Source organism: Blastomyces gilchristii, assembly GCF_000003855.2.
Source record: "Blastomyces gilchristii SLH14081 genomic scaffold supercont1.1, whole genome shotgun sequence".
Lineage (NCBI taxonomy): Eukaryota > Fungi > Ascomycota > Eurotiomycetes > Onygenales > Ajellomycetaceae > Blastomyces > Blastomyces gilchristii.
In genome coordinates this window covers 6,983,228-7,006,817 of record NW_003101682.1, presented here as the reverse complement: position 1 = coordinate 7,006,817, position 23,590 = coordinate 6,983,228, and the positions used below count along the sequence as shown (strand labels likewise).

General features: G+C 36.6%; 4 protein-coding genes across 6 annotated transcripts; 3 read left to right on the top strand and 1 right to left on the bottom strand.

The window, feature by feature from the left end:
• Positions 1 to 422: 422 nt before the first annotated feature.
• Positions 423 to 2,460, top strand: BDBG_00741 (NAD+ kinase; the record flags this gene model as incomplete). The annotated part of the gene is made up of 2 exons (XM_002629449.1): positions 423 to 1,869; positions 1,928 to 2,460. 2 exons carry the CDS (start codon positions 423 to 425, stop codon positions 2,458 to 2,460), a joined length of 1,980 nt encoding a protein of 659 aa, XP_002629495.1.
• A 1,002-nt stretch (positions 2,461 to 3,462) lies between these two features.
• On the bottom strand, positions 3,463 to 10,087 carry BDBG_00739 (GAF protein). 3 transcript variants are annotated; one of them, XM_031720012.1, is made up of 8 exons: positions 9,936 to 10,087; positions 7,118 to 9,836; positions 6,948 to 7,052; positions 6,793 to 6,797; positions 6,378 to 6,726; positions 4,964 to 6,266; positions 4,649 to 4,896; positions 3,463 to 4,587 (listed from the first exon to the last, which is right to left on the bottom strand). In XM_031720012.1, the coding sequence occupies exons 2-6, from the start codon at positions 7,118 to 7,120 to the stop codon at positions 6,156 to 6,158; spliced, it is 573 nt and encodes a 190-aa protein (XP_031575993.1). In that variant the 5' UTR covers positions 7,121 to 9,836; positions 9,936 to 10,087; the 3' UTR covers positions 3,463 to 4,587; positions 4,649 to 4,896; positions 4,964 to 6,155. The 3 variants fall into 3 exon arrangements, with proteins under 3 accessions (XP_031575993.1, XP_031575994.1, XP_031575992.1); XM_031720013.1 differs by lacking the exon at positions 9,936 to 10,087 and having other exon boundaries at positions 3,497 to 4,587; positions 4,649 to 5,973; positions 6,139 to 6,266; ... (1 more) ...; positions 6,578 to 6,726; positions 7,118 to 7,442; XM_031720011.1 differs by lacking the exon at positions 9,936 to 10,087 and having other exon boundaries at positions 3,497 to 4,587; positions 4,649 to 6,266; positions 6,793 to 7,052; positions 7,118 to 7,442.
• On the top strand, positions 3,913 to 4,203 carry BDBG_00740 (uncharacterized protein; the record flags this gene model as incomplete). Its single annotated transcript, XM_031720014.1, has 1 exon — positions 3,913 to 4,203. The coding sequence occupies one exon, from the start codon at positions 3,913 to 3,915 to the stop codon at positions 4,201 to 4,203; it is 291 nt and encodes a 96-aa protein (XP_031575995.1).
• Positions 7,007 to 10,087, top strand: BDBG_00738 (agmatinase). Its single transcript, XM_031720010.1, has 10 exons — positions 7,007 to 7,420; positions 7,488 to 7,911; positions 8,020 to 8,223; positions 8,402 to 8,555; positions 8,663 to 8,686; positions 8,758 to 8,779; positions 8,844 to 8,886; positions 8,974 to 9,202; positions 9,313 to 9,921; positions 10,026 to 10,087. The coding sequence occupies exons 2-9, from the start codon at positions 7,651 to 7,653 to the stop codon at positions 9,516 to 9,518; spliced, it is 1,143 nt and encodes a 380-aa protein (XP_031575991.1). The 5' UTR covers positions 7,007 to 7,420; positions 7,488 to 7,650; the 3' UTR covers positions 9,519 to 9,921; positions 10,026 to 10,087.
• Positions 10,088 to 23,590: the final 13,503 nt, after the last annotated feature.

Sequence of the window (23,590 nt, the reverse complement as noted above, 5' to 3'; positions counted from 1 at the left end):
CAAACCCTAACTTACGATCGCCAAATGCGGTAATCATAACCACCAGCCTCAGCACGAGTTTGTTCCCGGCGCTGGTTTGTTGTTTGACTTCGGCGGAGATAGCCAACCTCACTAGGGGCCTCCCGAGTCTATAAAAGCCAGTATGGTCCGCTTCACTCATTCCACTAATCGTCCCATGTCGTCGAGCCATGTATACATTTCCCATCCTTCTCTCCCCGTTTTCCAGCCAAGATCTCCGAGGCTCCCTTTGGCCCACTCGCGTTGCTCCACTTCCCCTCGTATCTCTGCCGAATAGATAAGACGAGCTGTCAGTCACTCGCTTGCGCATCAGCCGTTATCAATCAGTCGGAAGAGCGCCATCGCTGGGAATTACCAGGCTCTTTCTCAGCGGGGTCTTTCGGCGCATGTGAAATTTTCTCACGATGTCGTCCCCGTTATTCCCACATCCCAGTCTCTCGCCGGACAGTCTCCAGACGATCGGAGAAGAACCTAGTTTACCACCTTCTCCATCAAAACAGCAAGAACAACTACAGGAGTCCAGCAGTGAGGCTCCCAGCTCCTGCAACCCTGCTACGAAACCTCAATCCGCTTTTCCAGATCTCGCATACGGTTCCTCTCACACCTCCAACACCTTGCTTCAGGACTACGCTAGGAATCTCGATCCTTTGCAATTGGGCGATCCGATCTCCCCGCGCTGTCAGAATCATGAGAAAAATACCGGTGCCCCATCGTCTTCTATAACCCCTCAACTTGAAACACTTCCGCCGCTTCCCGGCTCTCCGTTCCCTCCGATGAGCTCGACGAGATCTTTCCTACAGCGCCGCCAAAACTCGCGCTCAATCGATTCCATACCACGCCAGACAATATTAAAAGCCCTCGCTTCGAAAGGAATCGGCTCAGTCAGTGGTCAAATACCCCTTACGGCGTCATTAGCAGGCCTTCCCTCTCAAACCGGCTCTGAGGCAGATCACAGTTCGGCACAGGGGCGCTCTGTTGCTCTTCCGAGCTCGAGCCTGAACCACGAGAGAACGCCATCCACCGCACCCTTCCCTTTAAAATCTCCTTGCTTTTATCACCAACGATTCGACGCAGCCGTCAACATTGATAAGGTGTTTGAGGAGATTGCTGCGGACGAATGGATGTCGCATTCGAGATTGATGCAAACTGCGACGGGTGTTCGAGAAGTATCGAAACAGTTGCAACGGCGCCCTATTAAACTGGCGGTCAAAAACGTCATGATTGTTACGAAAGCACGAGATAATCGCCTAGTATACCTCACACGAGAGTTGGCAGAATGGTTATTGAGCACACCACGATACGGTAGTAACCTAGGTGTAAATGTCTATGTCGACCACAAGTTGCGATACTCTAAACGTTTTGACGCTCCCGGTCTATTAGCAAAAGAGGCTCAGTTCGAACATATGCTGAAGTATTGGACTCCTGACCTTTGTTGGTCATCACCTGAAACTTTCGATTTGGTTGTTACCTTGGGGGGAGACGGGACTGTCCTCTTTACCTCTTGGCTTTTTCAACGTGTTGTACCGCCTGTACTATCTTTTGCGCTCGGGAGTCTGGGCTTCCTGACGAATTTCAAGTTCTCAAAATACAAAGAACACCTGAATCAAATCATGGGTGACGTGGGTATGCGTGTAAATCTGCGGATGAGATTTACATGTACCGTCTACCGTTTGGATCGGAAACCTGGACATCTGCCTGGGGCAGTTGTAGAGGGTGAGCAGTTCGAGGTCGTCAACGAACTTGTCATTGATCGTGGGCCTTCGCCATATGTCTCAAACTTAGAACTATATGGTGATAACGAGCTGTTAACAGGAATCCAAGCTGACGGCTGTATATTTTCTACTCCCACAGGTAAATTTGCCTTTAACACCTAATCCCACCTCTTACACAGGAAACTAACTATACAAAGGTTCTACCGCGTACTCTCTCTCGGCGGGCGGCTCTCTTGTCCACCCTTCAATTCCCGGAATCCTTCTTACCCCCATTTGTCCGCACACTCTTTCTTTTCGCCCTATGGTCCTCTCAGATGCTCTACTCTTACGGATTGCTGTGCCTGCCGCTTCTAGATCTACTGCATACTGTTCTTTCGATGGCAAGGGTCGTATCGAGCTTTGTCAAGGCGACTACGTCACAGTGGAAGCGAGCCAGTACCCATTCCCCACAGTAGTTGCGGGCTCAGGGGAATGGTTCGAGAGCGTCCGCCGTGCACTACGCTGGAATGTTCGCGGTGCCGTCCAGAAGGCGTGGAGCGGCGATACTGATGAGGACCCCGACACTACTAATGGCGAAGTCGAGGAAGACCAGTGGGATATCGACCCGGACACTGACACGCCTTTCGGGGCGGGGACCGATAGCGGGCTGGGCCCGAGTGAGGATGGAGAAAGCCCTGACCCTGGCTCAACTAGTCCACTTTGCAGACAAATGAGCCTCCTTAACATGTAGATATAGATCATGCTTATGATTTTTTTTTTTTTTTTTTTTTTTTTTTTCTGTCTTGCACATATATTCTTGCACATATATTTATACAGGCCCTGGTTCAGGTTTACATTTCTTGGTTTTCAGATAATGGCTGTCATAACCGGTTATCCCATACATATATACATGGTCCCTTTGATATACAGATTTTATATTCTTGAAAGAGGGAGTCGAAAATGATCCTCCTCATATGGTCATGAGTTATCCTTTGATAAAAGCTTTCCCGGATGGAATATATTGTTTGCACACGACTAGAGGGTTAATATGTGTTCAATCATGTTACGTCATGAATCCTTTGAGGTCAAAAGCGGTGGTACATTGCCCCGCGCATCTAATTATTCTCGGAAACCCCGCAGGACCCCTGCAGCTCACGTTTGTCACCAACAAGGGAAAAAGCAAAAATATAAAAATCGCACAATGCATCAACACTGTGGCGCGAACTCTTAACTAAAGTGATCAATTAACTGTTCCTTTGTCATTCTGCCAATGGGTTGGAGGCACACTTTGTACAGCCTTTTCATTGCTTATTTTCCCCGTTTCATATCATCCTCGGGTCCGGGTTGATTCAAGCGAAGGGTCTCCCCACGCTTCGAAACTCATTGGGTTTTTCCACTTCTTTTATTTTTTATATTTATTTTATATTTATTATCTCCTTTTGCTCTTTATTGACAATGGACCATCCGTTATTGCGTTCCAACAGGTAACTTGGGTGTTGCCTCATCCTTAGATGCCACCGAGGCCTACGACATTGTCAAGTTCACGTTCTCAAGGCTGGGCGATAGCCTAATATAACCATGGAGTTTGGTTGGAATAATTTCCTATGTTCGGCGATAGCATTTCACGATGATGGTTGACAAGGGCATCTTGTCAGGTATTGATTAATTCCCCATGGCCCATAGCACTCTTGAAAGAGGCTGTGAGGGGAATTCCGAATTCAAGGACAACGATCAAGAGGTTTGGTAAATGAAGGGAAATTTGAACAAGCCACTGAATCTGTTCAGAGCGAGAAAACAATTAACAGCAGGACATGCATGATTTCCAATGTCACACTTGACTTATCGATCTCCATACCGGGTATCATCATATTATTATTAGTTGACGCGCGTTGTCAATATGCTAACACCCTTCTAAATCGCCATCCAATTCCTCTATATAAGTACATCCTATATATCATCAACATGACACTGCATTTATGCTCATCCTTCTTTGGAAGACACCGATCCCCTGCAATTGATTCAGTATCATCAGTCTTCACACCATCGTCAACGTCAACAGCTATCAGAGGCTCGTCCGATGGGTGCTTCGGCACCATGAAGACAACCAGCGAGGTTGGGATCACTGTGAGGCCAAACATCACGAAGGAAACAATAAGGTTCACCATCGGCGTGGTCTTGGCAGCTCCGATAACTACCGTACGAGATGGCTGATAACAACACTGCGGAGCGTGGTGGGAAAACTTCATCTTACCAGAAAAGGACGTTCACAGCAAACCCCCGTCCAAAGCCAGGCTCAGCCCAGTCAAGCGTTACCTTCGACTCAGAGCTAGAGTACAACCTCTCTTTCGCAACCTGCCACCCGAACAGCCCAAACATGAAAGTTGCAACGAAGAACCAAGTACACTTTGCCAGCACCAGGTTGGCTAAAGCACTTCAAATCGAAGAACCAGCCCTAGGAAATATTTGCAAATGTCGACGCTATGCCGGAGCATAGTAATGCTGACGTTCATGAGCGGACAGAGAAATATGCCGTCTGATAAATGCCTAAGATATGAGACAGTCCAGCCGAAACCAACCAGCATCGGGATCAGCATGTATATGTGCTTGGTCTTCAAGACTTTCCAGGCTCCTTTGAACTCTCCCTTGAGGGTCTTATCGGCCCATGGTTGCATAACTTTTGTCCCGTTAGGCCGAATGACCTTGCCCGGAGACGATATGAGGGATGAGAGTGGCAGGCCCAGGCACTACTGGATTGAAATGAGGACCAAGTAAGTCACGTATCCAACTTTCCCTTTCTCATCCCCCTTAACGTTTAGAGAAAGGGATCTGGACGCGTCAATAAGTTGGCCTAGTTCACGAAGTCCGAGCCAGATATCAGCTTTTCACGCAGAATTAGTTTCGTCTTCGCGTAGTTGCTGGGCGGTAGAGGATTGACTTACTCATTTTACCACGATCTTTCACTGTGGGATATGCAATGGCCATAGCTCCCTCTGTGGCCCAAAGGGCGGACGCAGCATGACCACATGTGACGCCTAGAGAAGGGCGAACCATTTCAGTTCCATATCTATTATTGACGTATAGCGCTGCTAAGTACGGCGCGTAGCCAGGGTGCCAAAAATTAGGACTTTACATAACCCGTATCTGTTCCCGAGGACACCGAATATTGTGCAGCCAAAAGGCCATCAACCTATCGGTAATGCTTTGTTTAGTGAATCTGTCGTCATCAGCCGCACATAGGAAAACTAGAGAATTACCCGGATGTCAAAGAATTAGCTCCATTGACGAGACACAGCTCTTGCTGGCCGCCAGCACCAGTGTCTAGGAACGGAAACAAAATGTGTCCGTCGATCGAGTCCAATATGGATTTTACTTCAGGGGTGTTGAAGTCGAAAACTTACAATTCAACGCATTCCAGATACCCGTTGCGTGAAGGAAATCAATCCCACGATAATGACATTAAACAGTGGGCTGCGAAATCTGCTCGTAAATATGGATACTGGCTTCGACAGCGCCGTTTCTTCAATGACGACAGGATATGCTTCCCTTCCTTTCCTCAACCTCCTGGGAGGGCCTGATAGTTGCCATTTAAGTTATACCAGCTGTTATTTCTTTCGTTTTGAAAGCATACTGGACAAAGGAACAGAGACCCTTGTTGTATTCAAGTAAATGCCATTCTCCACCCATTCAGAATCCTCCCTCCCATCGCATGTCAAACCTTGCCATGGCGCAATTTTTTATGGAGCGCCCATATCAACCATAGCTCGTCCCCCCAAGCGTCTCCACTCCATGCTCGCTGTCCCGAACTTTTCATCCCTTTCGTCAGATCAGGTACCCGCTTCAGAAAAATGGAGCGCTGTGGTTGTCTAAAATACTAGTCCTTAGCGACATGCAGTAATTGGAGGTATGGTATCATCACAGTCATCGCGCGCTGCCGCTTTCAGCTGCCTTATCCTCCTCAACCCACCGCGTGACAGCCAATCAATGGCTCAAGAGGTCAACAACGGACCGAATCATTGTTCAAGACGGCAGATCGGACCGAAAACCGTGTGACTTCCGCTCCGAAAGCGAATGGAAACACGCTTGTCCGACTCCAACATTGGAGAGCTTCGTGCGCAATTTGTGTTAACTCTCCCAGCAGATCATTATGCCAGTTTGAGGGAAAAGAAGAAAAATAAGTTTTAAAAAAAGGGAACCGCCGGAGGCATTACAGCAATCTGGGACAATCGAGATATCGTGGCTCATCACTTTGCAAAATGCATAAACTCTAGATTCAGTTATTCAGTGTACTGTACATTATATGTTCGCCATTTGTAGACCGTCCGCATGTATGCATAATACCATATCAGAACGTAGAAAATCGTAGATCTATGGTACAATCACATAAACGAACCAACATGTTGACAAATCATAAAGGAACGGGGTATACTACATTGAACCGGATGTTAGTTACCAATCGCAGCTATCTGACAGTATCGCTGCAAGAGCCTCGAGCCATTGTCTGTCGACATCATCGAATCCAGATGGCTGAGTGCAGTCAACATCAATTATAGCAACGGTCTGATAAATAATTCTCTTAGCCTGCTATAACATCTTTTCGAGCACCCATATCACAAATTTGCGGCAACACAAATACTGTAGCATTTGCGCCTGGAGGGAACTAGAACTCACCTCTCCATTCACCAAAATCGGGACAACAATTTCACTTCTACTCTCAGCGTCACAGGCGATATGACCCTCCCAGTTGAGCACATCTGTCACCAGGACGGTTTCACGTCTTTCAGCTGCTGCCCCGCACACTCCCCGCCCAAATTGAATTAACTGGCAAGCAGGCTTGCCTTGAAAAGGGCCTAGTAGGAGGGTTTTCGTACTTGGTGTCCCCTTGGTATCTGAGTCGGGAGAAGCCAAAGATGGAAATTTATCTTGTCGAACGTAGAAACCAGCCCAGTTCACGTTGGATGAAGGCGTGGGCAGGGCGGCATATGCATGCCATAACAAGGAGGCAACATTGGCAAGATTGCTAGGCCTTATGTTGAGCAGTGTTCAATTGGAATTTCTTCAATGTGCAGATGGGATGCGGACATACCTCACCTTAATTATTCCCGTATAAGCGTTCTTGTTAGCATATGATCTATTGAAAATTGCCATCATCGAGGGTATTGAGGCTATTGAGGCTATTGAGGCTATTGTGACCATTGGGCATCGATAGAGAGGCATAGGCTGCAGGTACGGAATACATACCCAATTTCGCTGACCATCCAACAACCCTTTCGCTTGTTCAAGGACTTGACTGTACACCTCCGCCTTTGACAAGCCGGGAGCGAAATATGACGAATCTGCGTGTGGCTATTTCGGGCTGTTGTCAGATGGATTGCCAGAACTCGTCAGGCCAAAGGCGAGGTGAGGCATACCATTTTCGACCGTCCGAGGAACAAAATGGAATTTATATTGGAGGGATTATGATGTTATATATAGCAAGCGTAAGGAAGCTCTGGATATTGAGTGAGTGTGTAGATGACACAATCGCGAAGACGTTTTACTCCGAATATATACGCAGTATTAGCACAAGTGTCTCATCATCGAATGACGAAAATGTAACCTTGCCGCTCAGGTTGAGGTTCCGTGTATATTCAAAAACACATAACCAAAAGTTCATCATTTGATCTTGTCCCCTTTAACTGCTCTGTATCATCAAGTTGCCGATACTCATCACCGTAAGTTCTAAAATGATTGGGCACCCGAAATTCGGCGGCAGAAATCAACTAGTTAACCAAGAAGTAGACATTCCACCTGTGCCTCAGCGTAGCTTGCTATCGTCTCCAAGTTAACTACATGGCTCTCTCATTAAGGAACAGGTAAACTCCGCATACCCGCTCAGTATCCAACTCTACTTCGACGAGGTATCTCATCTTTCATAATCTATCATTTTTCGCCCGCGAGGAACATGCGCCATTCCCTGTTTCTGCTCCAGCTGTTGGCGGAGTTAAACCGAGCTGCAGACATTGTGTTTCCTCCAGTTGCAGCCATTCATGGCTCCGCGTCACAAGCACCGCTTGGACTGGAGAATACCATCGATATTGTGTCTGGCAGTCAGTTCTCCGGGCTGATGACCTTCGCAAATGTACCATATGTCAATTGCTTTGTGGATAGCGAAGCAGAGAAGCAACGATATGATATTGCGTTTATGGGTGCCCCTTTTGATACGGTATGCGCAAGCTCTGCCACAAGTGAACAATATTGTCTCTACCGGCTACATTGGTAGATTTGCAATTTATATTACTGATTGTTTATTGATTTCTTCACGAATTTACAGGGTGTAACTGCTCGTCCTGGTGCGAGATTTGGTCCGGGAGGAATCCGCCGGGGTTCTCAGCGCATTAGACCAGATGGTGCCTGGAGTATCTACACTGGAGAAAATGTCTTCCAGAGTTGGGCAAGCATTGTTGATTGCGGAGACGTTCCTTTGACTTTCTTGGATAATACCGTCGCTTTGAAGCAACTTGACAAGGCGCATAAGGTGAGTTGCTTCATTGTACTCTGTAAGCTGGCGTTAGATGGTTCCTGTCCAATCCCATGCATGGTAGTTTTTTTCTTTCAATGTGATGAACAACAAACGTCTTTGGGATTGAGAGAAGAGCTCTCCGCCATCTCCACCGTAATCGTGCATTGTTTCCAGATCTCACATTTTCCCACAGGTGGTTTCATCCCGACCCGCCAATGCGTCTGATGTTACGAGGGTCCCTCGCATCATCACCCTCGGTGGTGACCACACGACAACACTGCCAGCGTTACGATCAACATATAAGCATTGGGGCCCAGTCGCCGTCATTCATTTTGACAGTCATATCGGTTGGTATTTTCCCACTTCCGAGACCCTAACATGAAGTTGAGGGGGCTGTATTCCATGATTTCCGAGGAATGCGTTGACTAATGGAACACCCTCCGCAAAATTTCAGACACATGGGACCCTTCTGTGTTAGGTACACATACACTTTCACATATCCAGCTCTGTATTTGGCCATAGTAATACGTAAACTAAATCTGAGCATAGGTGGCGGCATTTCAAATTATGCGTGAGTTTATGGCACCTGCGAAAAGTCATCCCGCTGACAACTTTTAACTCACATTCACATCCAGAGGTGTCAATCACGGCACATTCCTTCATATCGCCCATGAGGAGGTAAGTAGACATACTCCCGTTTTCATTGTGCCTGTTGTAATACATCTGCTCCCCGGGATTCTTTCCCCTCACACTATCGAGTCACAGGGCCTCGTCCTCAACTCATCCTCCATACATGTCGGCATTCGCGCGCCCGTCGTGCGGCCCAAAACAGACATAGAAAATGATATCCGGTGCGGTTTCGACATCATCACAGCCCGCGACATTGACCACATCGGCACAAGTGGCATAGTGGAGAAGATTAAAAAGCGCGTCGGGAATAACAAGGCTTACATAAGTGTTGATATTGACGTTTTGGACCCGGCATTCGCACCTGGTATGTATTCTTTCCACCTTTCGTGCTTGAATCAACTTCCTTTCTTCGGCTGGACGTCTGTCGCCATCTTTGGTCTTAAATTTTTCTGTCGCTAATTTTGTCTATCAAAGCAACGGGAACCTCGGAGCCTGGGGGATTCAGTACCCGTGAACTTCTCACAATCCTCGATGCACTTGTAGAGAGCGAAATCCAGGTCGTCGGCGCCGATGTTGTTGAAGTTGCACCCATCTATGATACGGCTGGTGAATCAACGGTACTTGCAGCAGCAGAAGTGGCGCATTCGTTGTTGGCACTGATAGTTCGCGGACCGGTTTAATAGGTACTGTCCTAAGGGGAAGGAATAATGGAGATGAGTTAGTGGTCTGGTGTAATATGTGAATGGTCAAGGGAAACGGTGTCGTGCCGTGCTGGAGCGAAAACCGACGGGTGAGCTGAAACATTGCTTGGCATAGTCTGAACCCCCTGTTTCAATATTTAGGTGATTGGATATGTAATAAAGAGCTCTGCTCCTTCATTTCTTTCCATGTTCGTGTATATGATACTTGCCGGACTTCTGGTATGAATGCATGTGCTAAAGACTATATCGTCACGTAATTTTTTTTGCCTCCTCGACTGAATCAGTAGTCCACCATACCTGATGAGGGGGTTGGGCAGCATTAGCAAGAGATTTCGAACTCAGAATGTAGTCAGGTAGTTAAGCCAGGGACATCTGCGTTAAGGTTGTACTGCATACATTGATGTGCTCTGTTTCAATCATCCTGATATTCGAAATACAAACTAATTCTTTGTCTGATATGATATAAGCGTATCTGGTATTGAACAGCTTCGCGTAGTGAACCACTTGACGGAGTGGTTTATAGAATTCCTCTTGTTTTGAGTGATCGTTGATGCCTTGGATGCTAGCTCCAGAGCGCAGTCGACAATGGTATGATTCCATTTCAAGAGGACAGCAGTAACAGTTGGCTTATTGAGAATACACACAAGCGGAGCGTAGAACTGGTGCAGGGGGGTCAAACTGATATGGCTGAGTGAGGGCATCGCCTAGAAATAGCAATCAAGTTTTCATAGGTAAAATCTGTCCATTTCTCAATGCCCTCCAAATCTTCATTCAAACTGAGGTTAACAACTGAAAGATATTCAAGCAGAGTGAACATGACCATCAATTAAACTGGCCAGTGAAACCATGAATTTCACATTTAATCTTATTTGATCAGGTCGTATACATTTCTTGATATAAGTTCTGAAAGAAATGATGGGAAAAATAACTAGATTTATAAAATGTTTTTGTAGCACACGAGCCTTGATGTGCTAATTATTACAGAGCTAGTCTGTATTAGGAAACAGCGATTCTACAGGCAGACTGCAATATAGTAGAATTGAATATTTTCATCATCATCATCATTCTTCTTTATAAATCATATAAATCATCAATTTGATTGCTCTGTAATAACTAATTTTTTTTAAAAAAAATAATATCTGCATAGCTCAGTCTGTAAGCTATCTAATCATCTTTGATGAATTCAATAGCTATTTTTAAGAGATGCTGAAAATGATTCAATTTTCTCTGAAGAGAGATATTCTCATAGTATAGATATTCAATCTTAACTTCTTTGATATCAAGCAGCTTGATACTATCATCTCTGATATAACATTTAATAAAGTGAGCTGAGACTGTAACAGTAGCAGTAGATTATTTATAGAGAGAGAAATTCTACTTAATAACTATAACAGACTTCTTTTTCTTTTTCTTCTTCTTCTTCTTTTTTTTCTTCTTCTTCTTCTTCTTCTTCTTCTTCTCTCTTTTCTTTATCTCTGTTTTCTTCTTCATCTTCTTTATCATCTTCTCTATCTTCTTCTTCTTCTTCTTGAGATTGATGATTCAGTTGTGTAATTATATATCAGCTTATTACTAATTTATACTTGAATTTATAGTATAGACTTACTTAAATAATAAAGATAATAACTTCTTATACTGCTATAGTAACAGTTGATACATACATTATAACAATAATCTTGAAGATGAACATAACTTATAAATAAGTCTTCATCTCAGATGCAGTGATTATAAGGTTTTTTTATAGTTACTTTAAATACAGTAGTATAGTCTTCTGATTAATAGAATAATTTAAATTAAAAGTCTTATTCTTCTACATATTTACTGTATAAATGCAGAGTAGTATAAAAAGAGTAATAGTTTCTGTTAATAATTTATCTGTCAGAGTCTTAGCTAGAGCTGTTCAGCTCTTAGAAGATAACTCAGTGATTATAACAGAGAGATAGAAAACACTGCAAATAAAAGAGAGATAAGTAGTGAACTTTTCATAAGCTGTAATAATAGTAGTATAGATAGATAAAGAGTGAGAGCTGTTTATATATAAAGAGAGAAAAGAACAGTGATCTCTGACTACAGTAATCTCTGACTACAGTAATCTTATTATCTATAAGAGGCCTGCACTGAATAGATCAGTATTAAGATATAGATCTTATATAATAAAAGTGAAAAACATTAGAGAAGGAAAATAAAAGAGAAAGTGTGAGAATCAGTGATTAGAGTAGATATTTATACATATATAAGATAAAGCTTCAGAGTAAAAGAATAGAAACTCTGTGAGTTTCTTAATCAAGAATTAGCAACTGAGAATCAGAGCTTTCAGCAGAAATCTATGAAATGTAATGAAATGAATTAGTGACCGAGAATTGAAGCTTTTAGCAGAAATCTATAAAGTGTAGTAAAATAGTCTATTAATTGAGTGTAGTCTGCTATATTAGCTCTCTCTTTTCAGAAGTGAGATAGAGTCACAGATACATAGTTCTCATCAGTTGAGAGCTGCTGTTTCAGATAATATGAAGCTCAGAGTTCAAATTAGATAATTATAGTTAATCTATTTTACAAGATATTATCAGCTGCAGCTGCAGAGTCTTTTATCAAGAATATTTTCAATCTCTTATTTAAGTTCATTATCTTCTTCTATAATCTGTTACAGCTGCCAGTCGGAAGTCAGTTGAGAAGAAAATAAGTCAGTGATAGCATAGTAAAGTAAGCTTATATAAAAGATATTATAAATTTCAGATGAGATATCAAGATAATAGTTATAACTGTCTAGAACTTCTATCACCTTGTATTTAATATAATAGTAGTTAAGTGTATGAAATAAGCATGTGATCTGTATATTTTTAAGATTTAATCACATCAGGTCTTCTATCTTATATTACTCAGTGAAATCTCAGTGAACATTGATTTGATTCTCTTAATCTTATTTAGTACTTATCATGAAGACTTCTGCTCAGTTATAGACATCTTAGAGCTTTATTACTATATTATCAGCAATCTAAATTGAACTGTGAGAGTTCAGTATGAACTGTGTAATCTCTAGAAGATTTAACATCTTCATGTGATAACTATGTGTAAGAAAGAACAGACTTATATCTGTTGAAACAGCATCTCAGTTATTGATAACAATCTCTGCATGTAGAAGAAGATTATGTCAATTGTTTTATAAGTAATTACATAACTTATAAAGATAATTCTTTACAGTCTGAATTATTCATTCTGATACACTATCAGTCTCAGAGTAATAAGCAGTTGATAAACAGTGTGTAATCTTGAGAACTTAACAGATTCTTATTCAGAGAGTACTCATAAATTAACAGTTATAATCAGATACTATAGATCTTGATAAGTTATATATCTGATAGAACAGACTTTGTAAGAAAGCTTCAGTGATCAGTTAGTATTTATCTTATTACAAGATTTTAATATTATATCTTTGCTTAATTAATTAATAATAATCAGAATATTGCTATAACTCTTACTCTCAGAAAGATTAATAGTAAAGTCAATTACTATATCTTATTAGATTTACTCAGAGATATTGAGCAGTTTCAGTAGATCTTTTCTACAATTTTATTATAAGATAATAGAGAAATAATGATTGCAGTTTTGAATAAAGTATCTGATACTGTTTAATATCTCAGATCAGTAGAACTCTCAAGAGATTATTTAATATAGTTATATATAATCTGAATAATCAGTTATATATAAATCATATATCTCTTTCATTATTCTGATATATAAGAGTTCAGATTGAGATACTCAGCATTATTCAAAGAATTGCAGAGTATTATTATTATCAATTAAGTATTCTGAGATGTCAGTTCTTACATGTAGTTCTGAGAAGAATCAGAATGCTTCTTAATATACTACTTCAGTGAGTATTTAAAGAAGTTTATCAGTCTAAGCTAATATATGCTACAATTCATTCAGTATATATTTAAGACAAGTCAGAACATTAATAGCAGTTCTGATCAGAGAAGTATATATAGTATTATAAATTATTTTATTATGATTAACTAGTATTTTCAAATTCAAGAGCTGATAATCTCAGTTCATTCAGCAGATATTTATTATATCAGAAGACATATCTTACTCTTATTATAAGAGAGTATCTGTTATTGAGTTCTGACTACTGAGATAATAGTGTATTATGAAATGAAAACAGCTTAATAGCTCAGATTATCACATCTGCTGTTCAGTAAGCTTGTAAGTAATTATAAAATACATGAGATTCTTATAATCTGTGATTATCTTAAATTTAAAGATACTTCAGAGTTCAGAGTCTCATTCTTCTAGACAGTGTATTATTATGAGAAGTTTCTTATTATAGATCTTATAATTACACTCAGTGAGACTTAATTTCTTAGATATAAAGATGTATAATTATAAGATATTTTTATCATTATATTGTAATATATGTAAGGGGCCTACGCCGAATAGATCGGTATAATATTATAGGTCTTAGATAACAAAGAGAATAACATTAGAGAAGAAAAGAAAGAGAAAGTATGAAAATCAATGATCAGAGTGAATATTTATACATGTTACACAGTGGCATATGCGGTGAAGCTTCAGAGTGAAAGAATAGAAATTCTGTAGGTTTTCAGCTGAGAATCGGCGACTGAGAGTCAGAATGTTAGAAATCTGTGAAGTGTAACAGAATAGTCTGTATAATTGATCAGGCGCAGCCTACCACATTAGCCCTCTCTTTTCAGAAGTAATATAGAGTTGTGAGTGTGTAGTTCTCATCAGTCAAGAGCTGCTGTCTCAGATAACATGAAGCTTAGAGTTCAGATCAGATGATTATAGTTAACTTATTTCATGAGATATTGTCAGCTGCAGCTGCAGAGTCTCTCATTGAGAATATTCTCAATCTCTCATTGAGAATATTCTCAATCTCTCACTCAAGCTCATTATCTTCTTCTATAATGTCTGGCAGCTGTCAGTTGAAAGTCAGTTGAAAAGAGAACAGATTGATGACAGTGCAGCAGAGTAAGCTTGTGTAAAAAACATCATGAATCTCTGATAATATGTTAAGACAGTAGTTATGAGTATCTAGAACTTCTATCACTTTATACTTGATATAGTGATAATTCAGTGTATAAGATGAATATATCATCTGTATATTCTTAAGATTTAATCACATTAAGTCTTCTATCTTACATTATTCAGTGAGATCTTAGTGAATATTGATTTGATTCTCTTAATCTTGTTTCATAGTTGTTATGAAGATCTCTGCTCAGTCACAGACATCTCAGAGCTTTATTACTATAGTATCAGTGATCTGAATTAAACTGTGAGAGTTCAGTATGAACTGTGTAATCTCTAGAAGATTCAACACTTTCATGTAATAACTGTATGTAAGAAAGAATAAGCTTACATCTGTTAAGACAGTATCTTGATCATTGATAGCAATCTCTGTGTGTAGATGAAGATTATATCAATTATCTTATAAGTAATTGCAGAACTTATAAAGATAATTCTTTACAGTCTGAATTATCTGTTCTGATGCATTATCAGTCTCAGAGTGATAGATAGTTAATAAATAGTATATAATCTTGAGAACTTGATAGATTCTTGTTCAGAGAGTGCTCATAAATTTACAGCTCTGATCTGATACTATAGATCTCAGCAATTCATGCATTCAATAGAATGAGCTTCTTAGAAAAGCTTCAGTAACTTATTCAGTATTCATCTTATCTCAGAATTTCAATATAATACTCTTACTTAATTAGTTCATGATGATCAGAACATTTCTATAGTTCTTACTCTTAGAAAGATTAATAGTGAAGTTAATTATCATATCTCATCAGATTCTATTAGAAATATCAAGTGATTTCAGTAGATCTTCTCTACAGTTCTTTTATAAAATGATGAAGAAATAATAATTACAGTTTTGAATAAAATATCTGATGCTATTTAATGTCTCAGATCAGTAGAACTTTTAAGAGATTATTTAATACAGTTATTCATAATCTGAATAATCAGTTATATATAAATCATGCATCTCTTGCATTATCTGAGTGAATAAGAATTTGAAGTGAGAGACTCAATATTACTCATGAAATTATAGAGTATTATTATTATCAATTAAGCATTCTGAGATGTCAGTTCTTATACATAGTTCTGAAGAGAATCAGAGTGCTCTTTGATATACTGCTTTGATAAGTGCTTGAAGAAGTTTATCAGTTTAAGCTGTTATATACTATAATTCATCTAGTGTAGATTCAGAAGAAGTTAAGATATCAGTATCAGTGTTAGTTCAGAGAGAGAGTGTTCTAATCAGAGAAGTATGTATAGTATTATAAGTTGTTTTATCTTGATCAACTAATATCTTCAGATCTAGAAGTCTGTATTCTCAGTTCATTCAACAGATATCTGCTATATCAGAAGACATATCTTACTCTCATTATAAGAAGATATCTGTTATCAAGTTCTAACTGCTGAGATAGTAGTGTATTGTAAAATAAAAGCAGCTTAAGAACTCAGATCATTACATCTATCATTCAGTGAGTTTATAAATAGTTATAAAGTATTTAAGATTCTTATAATCTGTGATTATCTCAAATTCAGAGATACTTTAAAGTTGAGAGTCTCATTCTTCTAAACAGTGTACAATTGTAAGAAGTTTCTTATTATAGATCTTATAATTGCATTCAGTGAGACTCAGTTTCTTAGATATGAAGATACATAGTCATAGAACATCTTTATTATCATATTACAATATCACTTCTTCTGTCATATAGTCAGAGAAATCAGCTTCAACAACTATCTTACAATCAGAATTGAATATTATCAGTAGAGAGATATTAATGAACATCTTCTTCATCTGTGTAAATGCAGCTTCAGTGTTTACTGATCATTGAAATACTGAGTCTTTCTTAGTGAGATCTGTAAGTAATCTTATAATATCTGAGAAGTTTCATATAAATCACTGATAGAAGTTAGCAAATTCAATGAAGCTTCATACATCTTTCACAGTACATGAAGCTTCTCATTTGAGAATAACAGAGATCTTCTCAGAATTTATTCAAATTCTCTTACCAGCTTCTATAATGAAATCTAAGTATTTAGTACTCTTAACTTTGAAATCATACTTATTAATATCAATTGATAGTTCTACTTCTTGTAGTTATTTTAATACTCTTTATACATACTCTTAATACTCTTTTCTGAATTCATTGATAAAGATGAGAATGTTATCTAGATAAGTAGATACAAACTTATTAAGAAAATCTCAGAGTGCTCAGTTGATATACTTCTGAAATATACTGAGAGTATTACTCAGTTCAAAGAGTGTGACTATTTATTCAAAGAGATTATAACATGTTCAGAATACTATAAGTTATTCATCTTCTTCAGTGATACAAATCTTATGAAACATAGTAATGACATCTAGCTTTATAAATTATTGAGCTCACTGAATCTGTACTAGAGTTTTATTGATAAGAGATAAGAAATATCAATCTTTCTTTATTAATCTATTTAGATCTCAGTAGTTCACACAGAATCAGAGTTCTTTATCTAGCTTCTTTACAAAGAGAATAGAAGCTGCAGTGAAAGAGTTACTAATATATATGAATTTCTTATCTAACAGATCATTGAGTGTCTTCTGAAGAAGAAGAAGTTCATCTTAAAACATATTATAAAGAGAGTCTCACAGTGACTCAGAATTCTTATTATTCTTCTTTTCTAACTTGATACTGTAATTCACTTCTGAGTCTTATAAAGAAGATATATTCATAATATTATCTTATCAGAAGATATCTAGATATTCATAATATTATTAAGAGAGTTTTGTATGAGAATCTGTTATTATAGTACAGAATAACTTTTCTAGAGCTTTCTTAATATTAACTAGACTGATGAAATAGATTGATACATAGTTCTACTATCAGTAACTTTGTCAGCAGTTTTAATAACTTCTTTTTCAGAGCATTTCATAAGTATTGACAGAGATCTGTGTCAGATTCATAGTCTTGTGAATATCATCTTCATGAATTCTATTATTATTAGAGAATATTAAACTTCTGTTTCAAGTATTTAATAAGATGTCTTGTTCAGATAGTCAGGCAAGTTCTAACATCAGATTGTAATTAAGATTATTAACTTTATATATATAGATGTCTTCACACTGATGTTTCTCAACATCTATGTTTAGTTTTATTATATAATGAGTGTAAACATCTTTTGAATCATTGAATTCTGTGAGAAGTCAGGGTTTTGATAAGAAGATATACTGAAGATTATGATGTCTTATAACTGAAGATTTTATCATTGTATAGTGACATAGACTGCTGTCTATCATGACTTTTATATTATATATGTTATCAATCACAGTAGATACAAGAATTGCATTCATTATCATTTTCTCTTTAAATTATTATCATCTGATCTCTTCAAGCTTCTGTTTGTGAATTTGAACAGAAGCTAATCTTTTCTCTGTTTTATCAAGATATTTTCATAGTTATCTTCTGAATCTTTCTCTAATATAATGTGATTAATATGAACAGATGCTGATTCATTCTTTGAACAAGAAGACACTGACCTTTCTCTTGAGTGTGAAGACACATAGGTTAATTAGCAGTTGAAAGCAATGTGCTCTGATCAGTTAGAGTTGATGCACACTTCACATTAATGTCAATCAGCAACTTCTTCAGAAGTGATCTCAGAAACTCAGAAGTCTGTTCAAATGATAAAAATCCTTGCTTGTGTATAGACATTTGAATCTATTCAGTTCATGACATCTGCATTATTGCTGTTCTTTGACACGGGTGTATGAGTCACTGAGATGTAATGTCTTCTGTCACTGTTCTGTACACTCTTGAGCTTGATAAGATGATCATTCAATGTCTGAAGCTGTGTGCAGAAATCTTCATAAGTCTGGTCTTTGTCTATACTTACAAGAGTCTGTAAGAGTTCAAAAGTTAATGTCTTCTTAAGTATACTAATCTTCATTCAATTCTCTTAAGATTGATCACCTACTTCTAGAATCTTGATATCAAAGTCAGAAATGAATGTTGTAAGAGAAGTGTTTCACTGTCAGATACTCTGTAATCAATTCAATGCTTTCTATTGTATGACAGTGTCTCAGAACAGAATATCAAGATATTTGATAATATTATCAGATGTTCAGAACACTGATTCACATGCTTTCATTTATGAATGAAATTTCTGTTTTATATACTTCTTCAATTGTTTATTAATATATCAATCTTGAATCTCTTGATTAATTAATGAACTGATAATATCTTCATCTACACTCAGTTTCGCGAGCATTTTAATTCTTCATGATAAGTAGAGAGTAAGATCAGAAGTATTAAAATATGCAGAAGTATCTAAGCATTCTTTCAGCACTTTCATATTTAATTCCGTAGATGTTGAAATTGCATGAGTTTCTTGTTGTGATAATTGTTGAATCTCTTCATATTGATGTTATTAAGTTGTATACATATCAGCTATTTGTTATTATTGTAGTTTCAACATGGCTCAGAGTCACTGTGTCACTGTGTCTATACTTATGTTCAGAGATTCTCTTATATTATCATTAGACATGATTATATCATTTGTTGAATGTGTGATATCTATAGAATCTGAAGAAGTATAATTATATGAATATCTTATATATCTGAGTGTCAGAACTCTCAGGTCTTTCACTAACATTCTCTTGTAAGATCTTACTCTCTTCATAAGATCTTGTTACAGAGTCAGAGTGACTGGCAAGCAAGCTTCTATCTGAGAACTTAGTGTCTGCTTAACTGTTTGACTGTTTCTCTATTTCTTATACATTGTTACATGTTCAGATATCTCTTGATGAATAATCATTTCTAATGAGAAGACAATGTGTGAATAATCATTTCTAATAAGAAGATAATGAATATTATTCTAATATAAGAGGCCTATGCTGAATAGATCAGTATAATATTATAGGTCTTATATAACAAAGAGAATAACATTAGAGAAGGAAAGAAAGAGAAAGTGTGAGAATTGATGATCAGAGTGAATATTTATACGTGTACATGATGGTGTACGCGGTGGAGCTTCAGGGCGGAAGAATAGAAATTCTGTAGGTTTTCAGCCGAGGATCGGCGACTGAGAGTCGGAATGTTAGAAATCTGTGAAGTGTAATGAAATAGTCTGTATGATTGATCGGGCGCAGCCTGTCACAATATAGCTTCTTCTGTAACATAGTCAGAAAAGTCAGCTTCAATAACTATCTTATAGTTAGAGTTAAATATTATTAATAGAGAGATATTAATGAACATCTTCTTCATCTATATAAATACAGCTTCAGTGTTCACTGATCATTGAAATACTGAGTTCTTCTTAGTGAGTTCTGTAAGTGATCTAGTAATATCTGAGCAGTTTTATATAATATTAATAGAAGTTAGCAAATTCAATGAAGCTTTATACATCTTTCACAGTGTATAAAGCTTCTCATTCAAGAATAGTAGAGATCTTTTCAGAATTCATTCAGATTTTCTTATCAGCTTCTATGATAAAATCTAGATATTTCAAACTCTTGACTTTAAAATTACACTTGTCTATATCTATCAGTAGTTCTGCTTCTTATAGTTACTATAATTCTCTTTACATATATTCTTGATATTCTTTTCTGAACTCATCAGTAAAGATGAGAATGTTATTAAGATAAGCAGATATAAACTTATTAAGAAAATCTCAGAGTGCTCAGTTAATATACTTCTGAAATATACTGAGAGTGTTAGCTAATTCAACAGATGTAACTACTCATTTAAAGAGACTATATTATGTTTAGAATACTGTGAATCACTTATCTTCTTCAGTAATACAGATCTTATGAAAAGTAGTAATAATATCTAGCTTTATAAATCACTGAGCTTGTCTGATATATACTAGAGTTTTATTGATAAGAGATAAAGAATAGCAGTCTTTCTTTATTAATCTATTCAGTTCTTAATAGTTCATACATAATTGAAGTTCTTTATCTGATTTCTTTGCAAAGAGAATAGAAGCTGCAGTGAAAGAGTTACTAACATATATACATTCTTTATTCAACAGATTATTAAGTGTCTTTTAAAGAAGAAGAAGTTCATCTTAGAACATATTATAAAGAGAGCTTTACAGTGATTCAGAATTCTTATTATTCTTCTTTTTCAGCTTGATACTGTGATCTACTTCTGAGTCTTATAAGAGAAGTAGATTTATAACATTGTCTTGTTAAAAGACATCTAAATATTCATAACATTATTGAGAGAGTTTTGTATAAGAATCTGTTGATATAACACAGAATAACTTTTCTAGAGCTTTTTTAATATTAGTCAGACTAATAGAGTAGATTGTTATATAATTCTGCTATCAGTAATCTTGTCAGTGACCTTGTCAGTGACTTCATCAGAAGCTTTTTCAGAGCATTTTATAAGTGTTAACAGAGATCTGTGTCAGGTTCATAGTCTTGTAAATATCATCTTCATAAATTCAATCATTATTAAAGAATATTAAACTCCTGTTTTAAGTATTTAATAAGATATTTTATTCAGATAGCTAGACAAGTTCTGATATAAGATTATAGTCAAGATTATTAATCTCATATATATAAGCATCTTCATATTGATGTTCTTCAACATCTATGTTTAGTTTTATTATATAACAGATGTAAACATCTTTTAAGTTATCAAATTCTGCAAGAAGTCAGAGTTTTAATAAGAGAATACACTGAAGATTACAGTATCTTATAACTGAAGATTTAATCATTGCATAGTGAGTTGTGACATAGATCACTGTCTATTATAGCTTTCATATTATACATATTATTCATCACAGTAGATATAAGAATCACATTCATTGTTATTTTATCTTCAAATCATTATTATATGACCTCTTCAAGCTTCTATTTATAAGTTTGAGCAGAAGCTAATCTTTTCTCTCTTTCATCAGAGTATCTTCATAGTTATCTTTCAAATCTTTCTCTAATAAAACATGATTGACAGAGACTGACATTAATTCTTTTCTTAAATAAGAAGATACATAAACTGATCAGCAGTTGAAATTAATATATTCTGATCAGTTACAGTTGATGTACACTTCTTATTAACATCAATCAGCGGCTTCTTCAGGCGAGATCTCAGGAACTTGAAAGCCTATTCAGATGATGAAGACTCTTGTTTATACATAGATATTCAAGTCTATTCAATTCATGACATCTGCATTATTATTCTTTGATATAATGTATAAGTGTAACATTTTCTGTCATTATTCTGCATACTTTTAAGCTTGATAAGACGGTTATTCAATGTTTGAAGTTGTATACAGAAGTCTTCATAAGTCAGATCTTCATCTACACTTCTAAGAGCTTGTAAAAGTTCAAAAGTTAGTATCTTCTTGAGCATGTTAATCTTTTTTTAATTCTCTTAAGATTGATTACCTGCTTCTACAATCTTGATATTGAAGTCAGAGATGAATGTTATAAGAGAAGTATTTCTCTATTAAGTACTCTGTAATGAATCTAATATCTTCTGCTGTATAGCAGTATTTCTGAACAGAATATTTAGATGTCTAATAATATTATCAGATATATATAACACTGATTTACATGTCTTCATTCATGAATAAAACTTCTGTTTTACATAATCTTTCAATTAATCATTAATATACTAATCTTGATTAGTTAATGAACTGATCATATCTTTATCTATACTTAGTTTCACAAGTATGTCTAATCTTCATGATAGGTAGAGAGTGAGATCAGAAGTATTAAAATATGTAGAAGTATTTAAATATTTCTTCAGTGCTTACACTGTATTTATATCTAATTCAGTCAGTGTTGAAATTGTCTGTGTAGAGATTTCTTGTTAAGTTAATCATTCAATTTCTTTGTATTAATGTTGTTAATTCACATGCATATCAGCTATCTGTTATTATTGTAATTTCAACATTGCTCAGAGTCACTGTAGCACTGTATCTATACTCACATTCAAGAGTTCTCTTATATTATTAGTAGATATAGCTATATTATTTATCAGATGTATAGTATCTGCATTTAAGAGTTCTTCAGAAGAAATGTATTTATATGAATATCTTATACATCTAAGATGTCAGAACTCTCAGATCTTTCACTGATATTCTCTTTATAAGATCTTATTACACTGTCAGAGTAACTGATGAGTAAGCTTCTTATTTAGAAACTCAGTATTCACTTAACTGATTATTTATTTCTCTATTTCTTACGCGTTGTTATACATTCAGATATCTTTTCAATAAGTAATTATTTCTAATAAGAAGATAATAAACATTTTTCAAGTGTAAGAGACTTACACTAAATAGATTGATATTAAGATATAGATCTTATAGAACAAACGTGAAAAACATTAGAGAAGAAAAATAAAAGAGAAAGTATGAGAATCAGTGATTAGAGCAGATATTTATACACATATGAGATAAAGCTTTAAAATGAAAGAATAGAAACTCTGTAAGTTTCTCAATCAAGAATTAATGACTGAGAATCAGAGCTTTTAACAGAAATCTATGAAGTGTAATGAAATGAATCAGCGACCGAGAATCAGAGCTTTAAGCAGAAATCTATAAAGTGTAATAAATTGATTTATCAATCGGGCGTAGCCCGCGATATTATCTGCTTTCTATTAAGTTATTTAACTCAAAGCTACAGTAATAGAGCAGTTTACAATAATTACAGCTATACTGCTGTTAGATCTGCTATATAAATTAACTCTTTTTCCTAACTTATAGAGAGAGTATAAGTTCTGTTTAATCTGTATTTTTCTTATAACTCAGATTATAGAATCTCTTATTATTTAAACTTCTACTTAATTAATTAAAGTAAATATGAAATTATCTAAATCAGACTTATTAAAAAGAGAGAGTATAATCTTACTATTACTATAATAATTAATTATTTAATTATTTAATAATTTAGCTTAATTAAAATTATAATCTATAACTACTACTATTATATTTTATATAAGTAACTGACTTACTATATATTAACTCATCAACACTTAATATTTTATAGATATAAATTCACTGATATTTAAATAAATAATTATCTACAGAGCAGC

Coding starts and splice junctions, on each gene's coding strand:
- BDBG_00739 (XM_031720011.1), bottom strand. Junction 6,727..6,792: donor ACGGGAATAATTAAGGTGAG/GTATGTCCGCAT, acceptor CATAAGGCCTAG/CAATCTTGCCAATGTTGCCT. Junction 6,267..6,377: donor CGATTTTGGTGAATGGAGAG/GTGAGTTCTAGT, acceptor ATTATTTATCAG/ACCGTTGCTATAATTGATGT.
- BDBG_00738 (XM_031720010.1), top strand. CDS start 7,651: ATGCGCCATTCCCTGTTTCTGCTCCAGCTGTTGGCGGAGTTAAACCGA. Junction 8,224..8,401: donor AACTTGACAAGGCGCATAAG/GTGAGTTGCTTC, acceptor ATTTTCCCACAG/GTGGTTTCATCCCGACCCGC. Junction 9,203..9,312: donor GGACCCGGCATTCGCACCTG/GTATGTATTCTT, acceptor TGTCTATCAAAG/CAACGGGAACCTCGGAGCCT.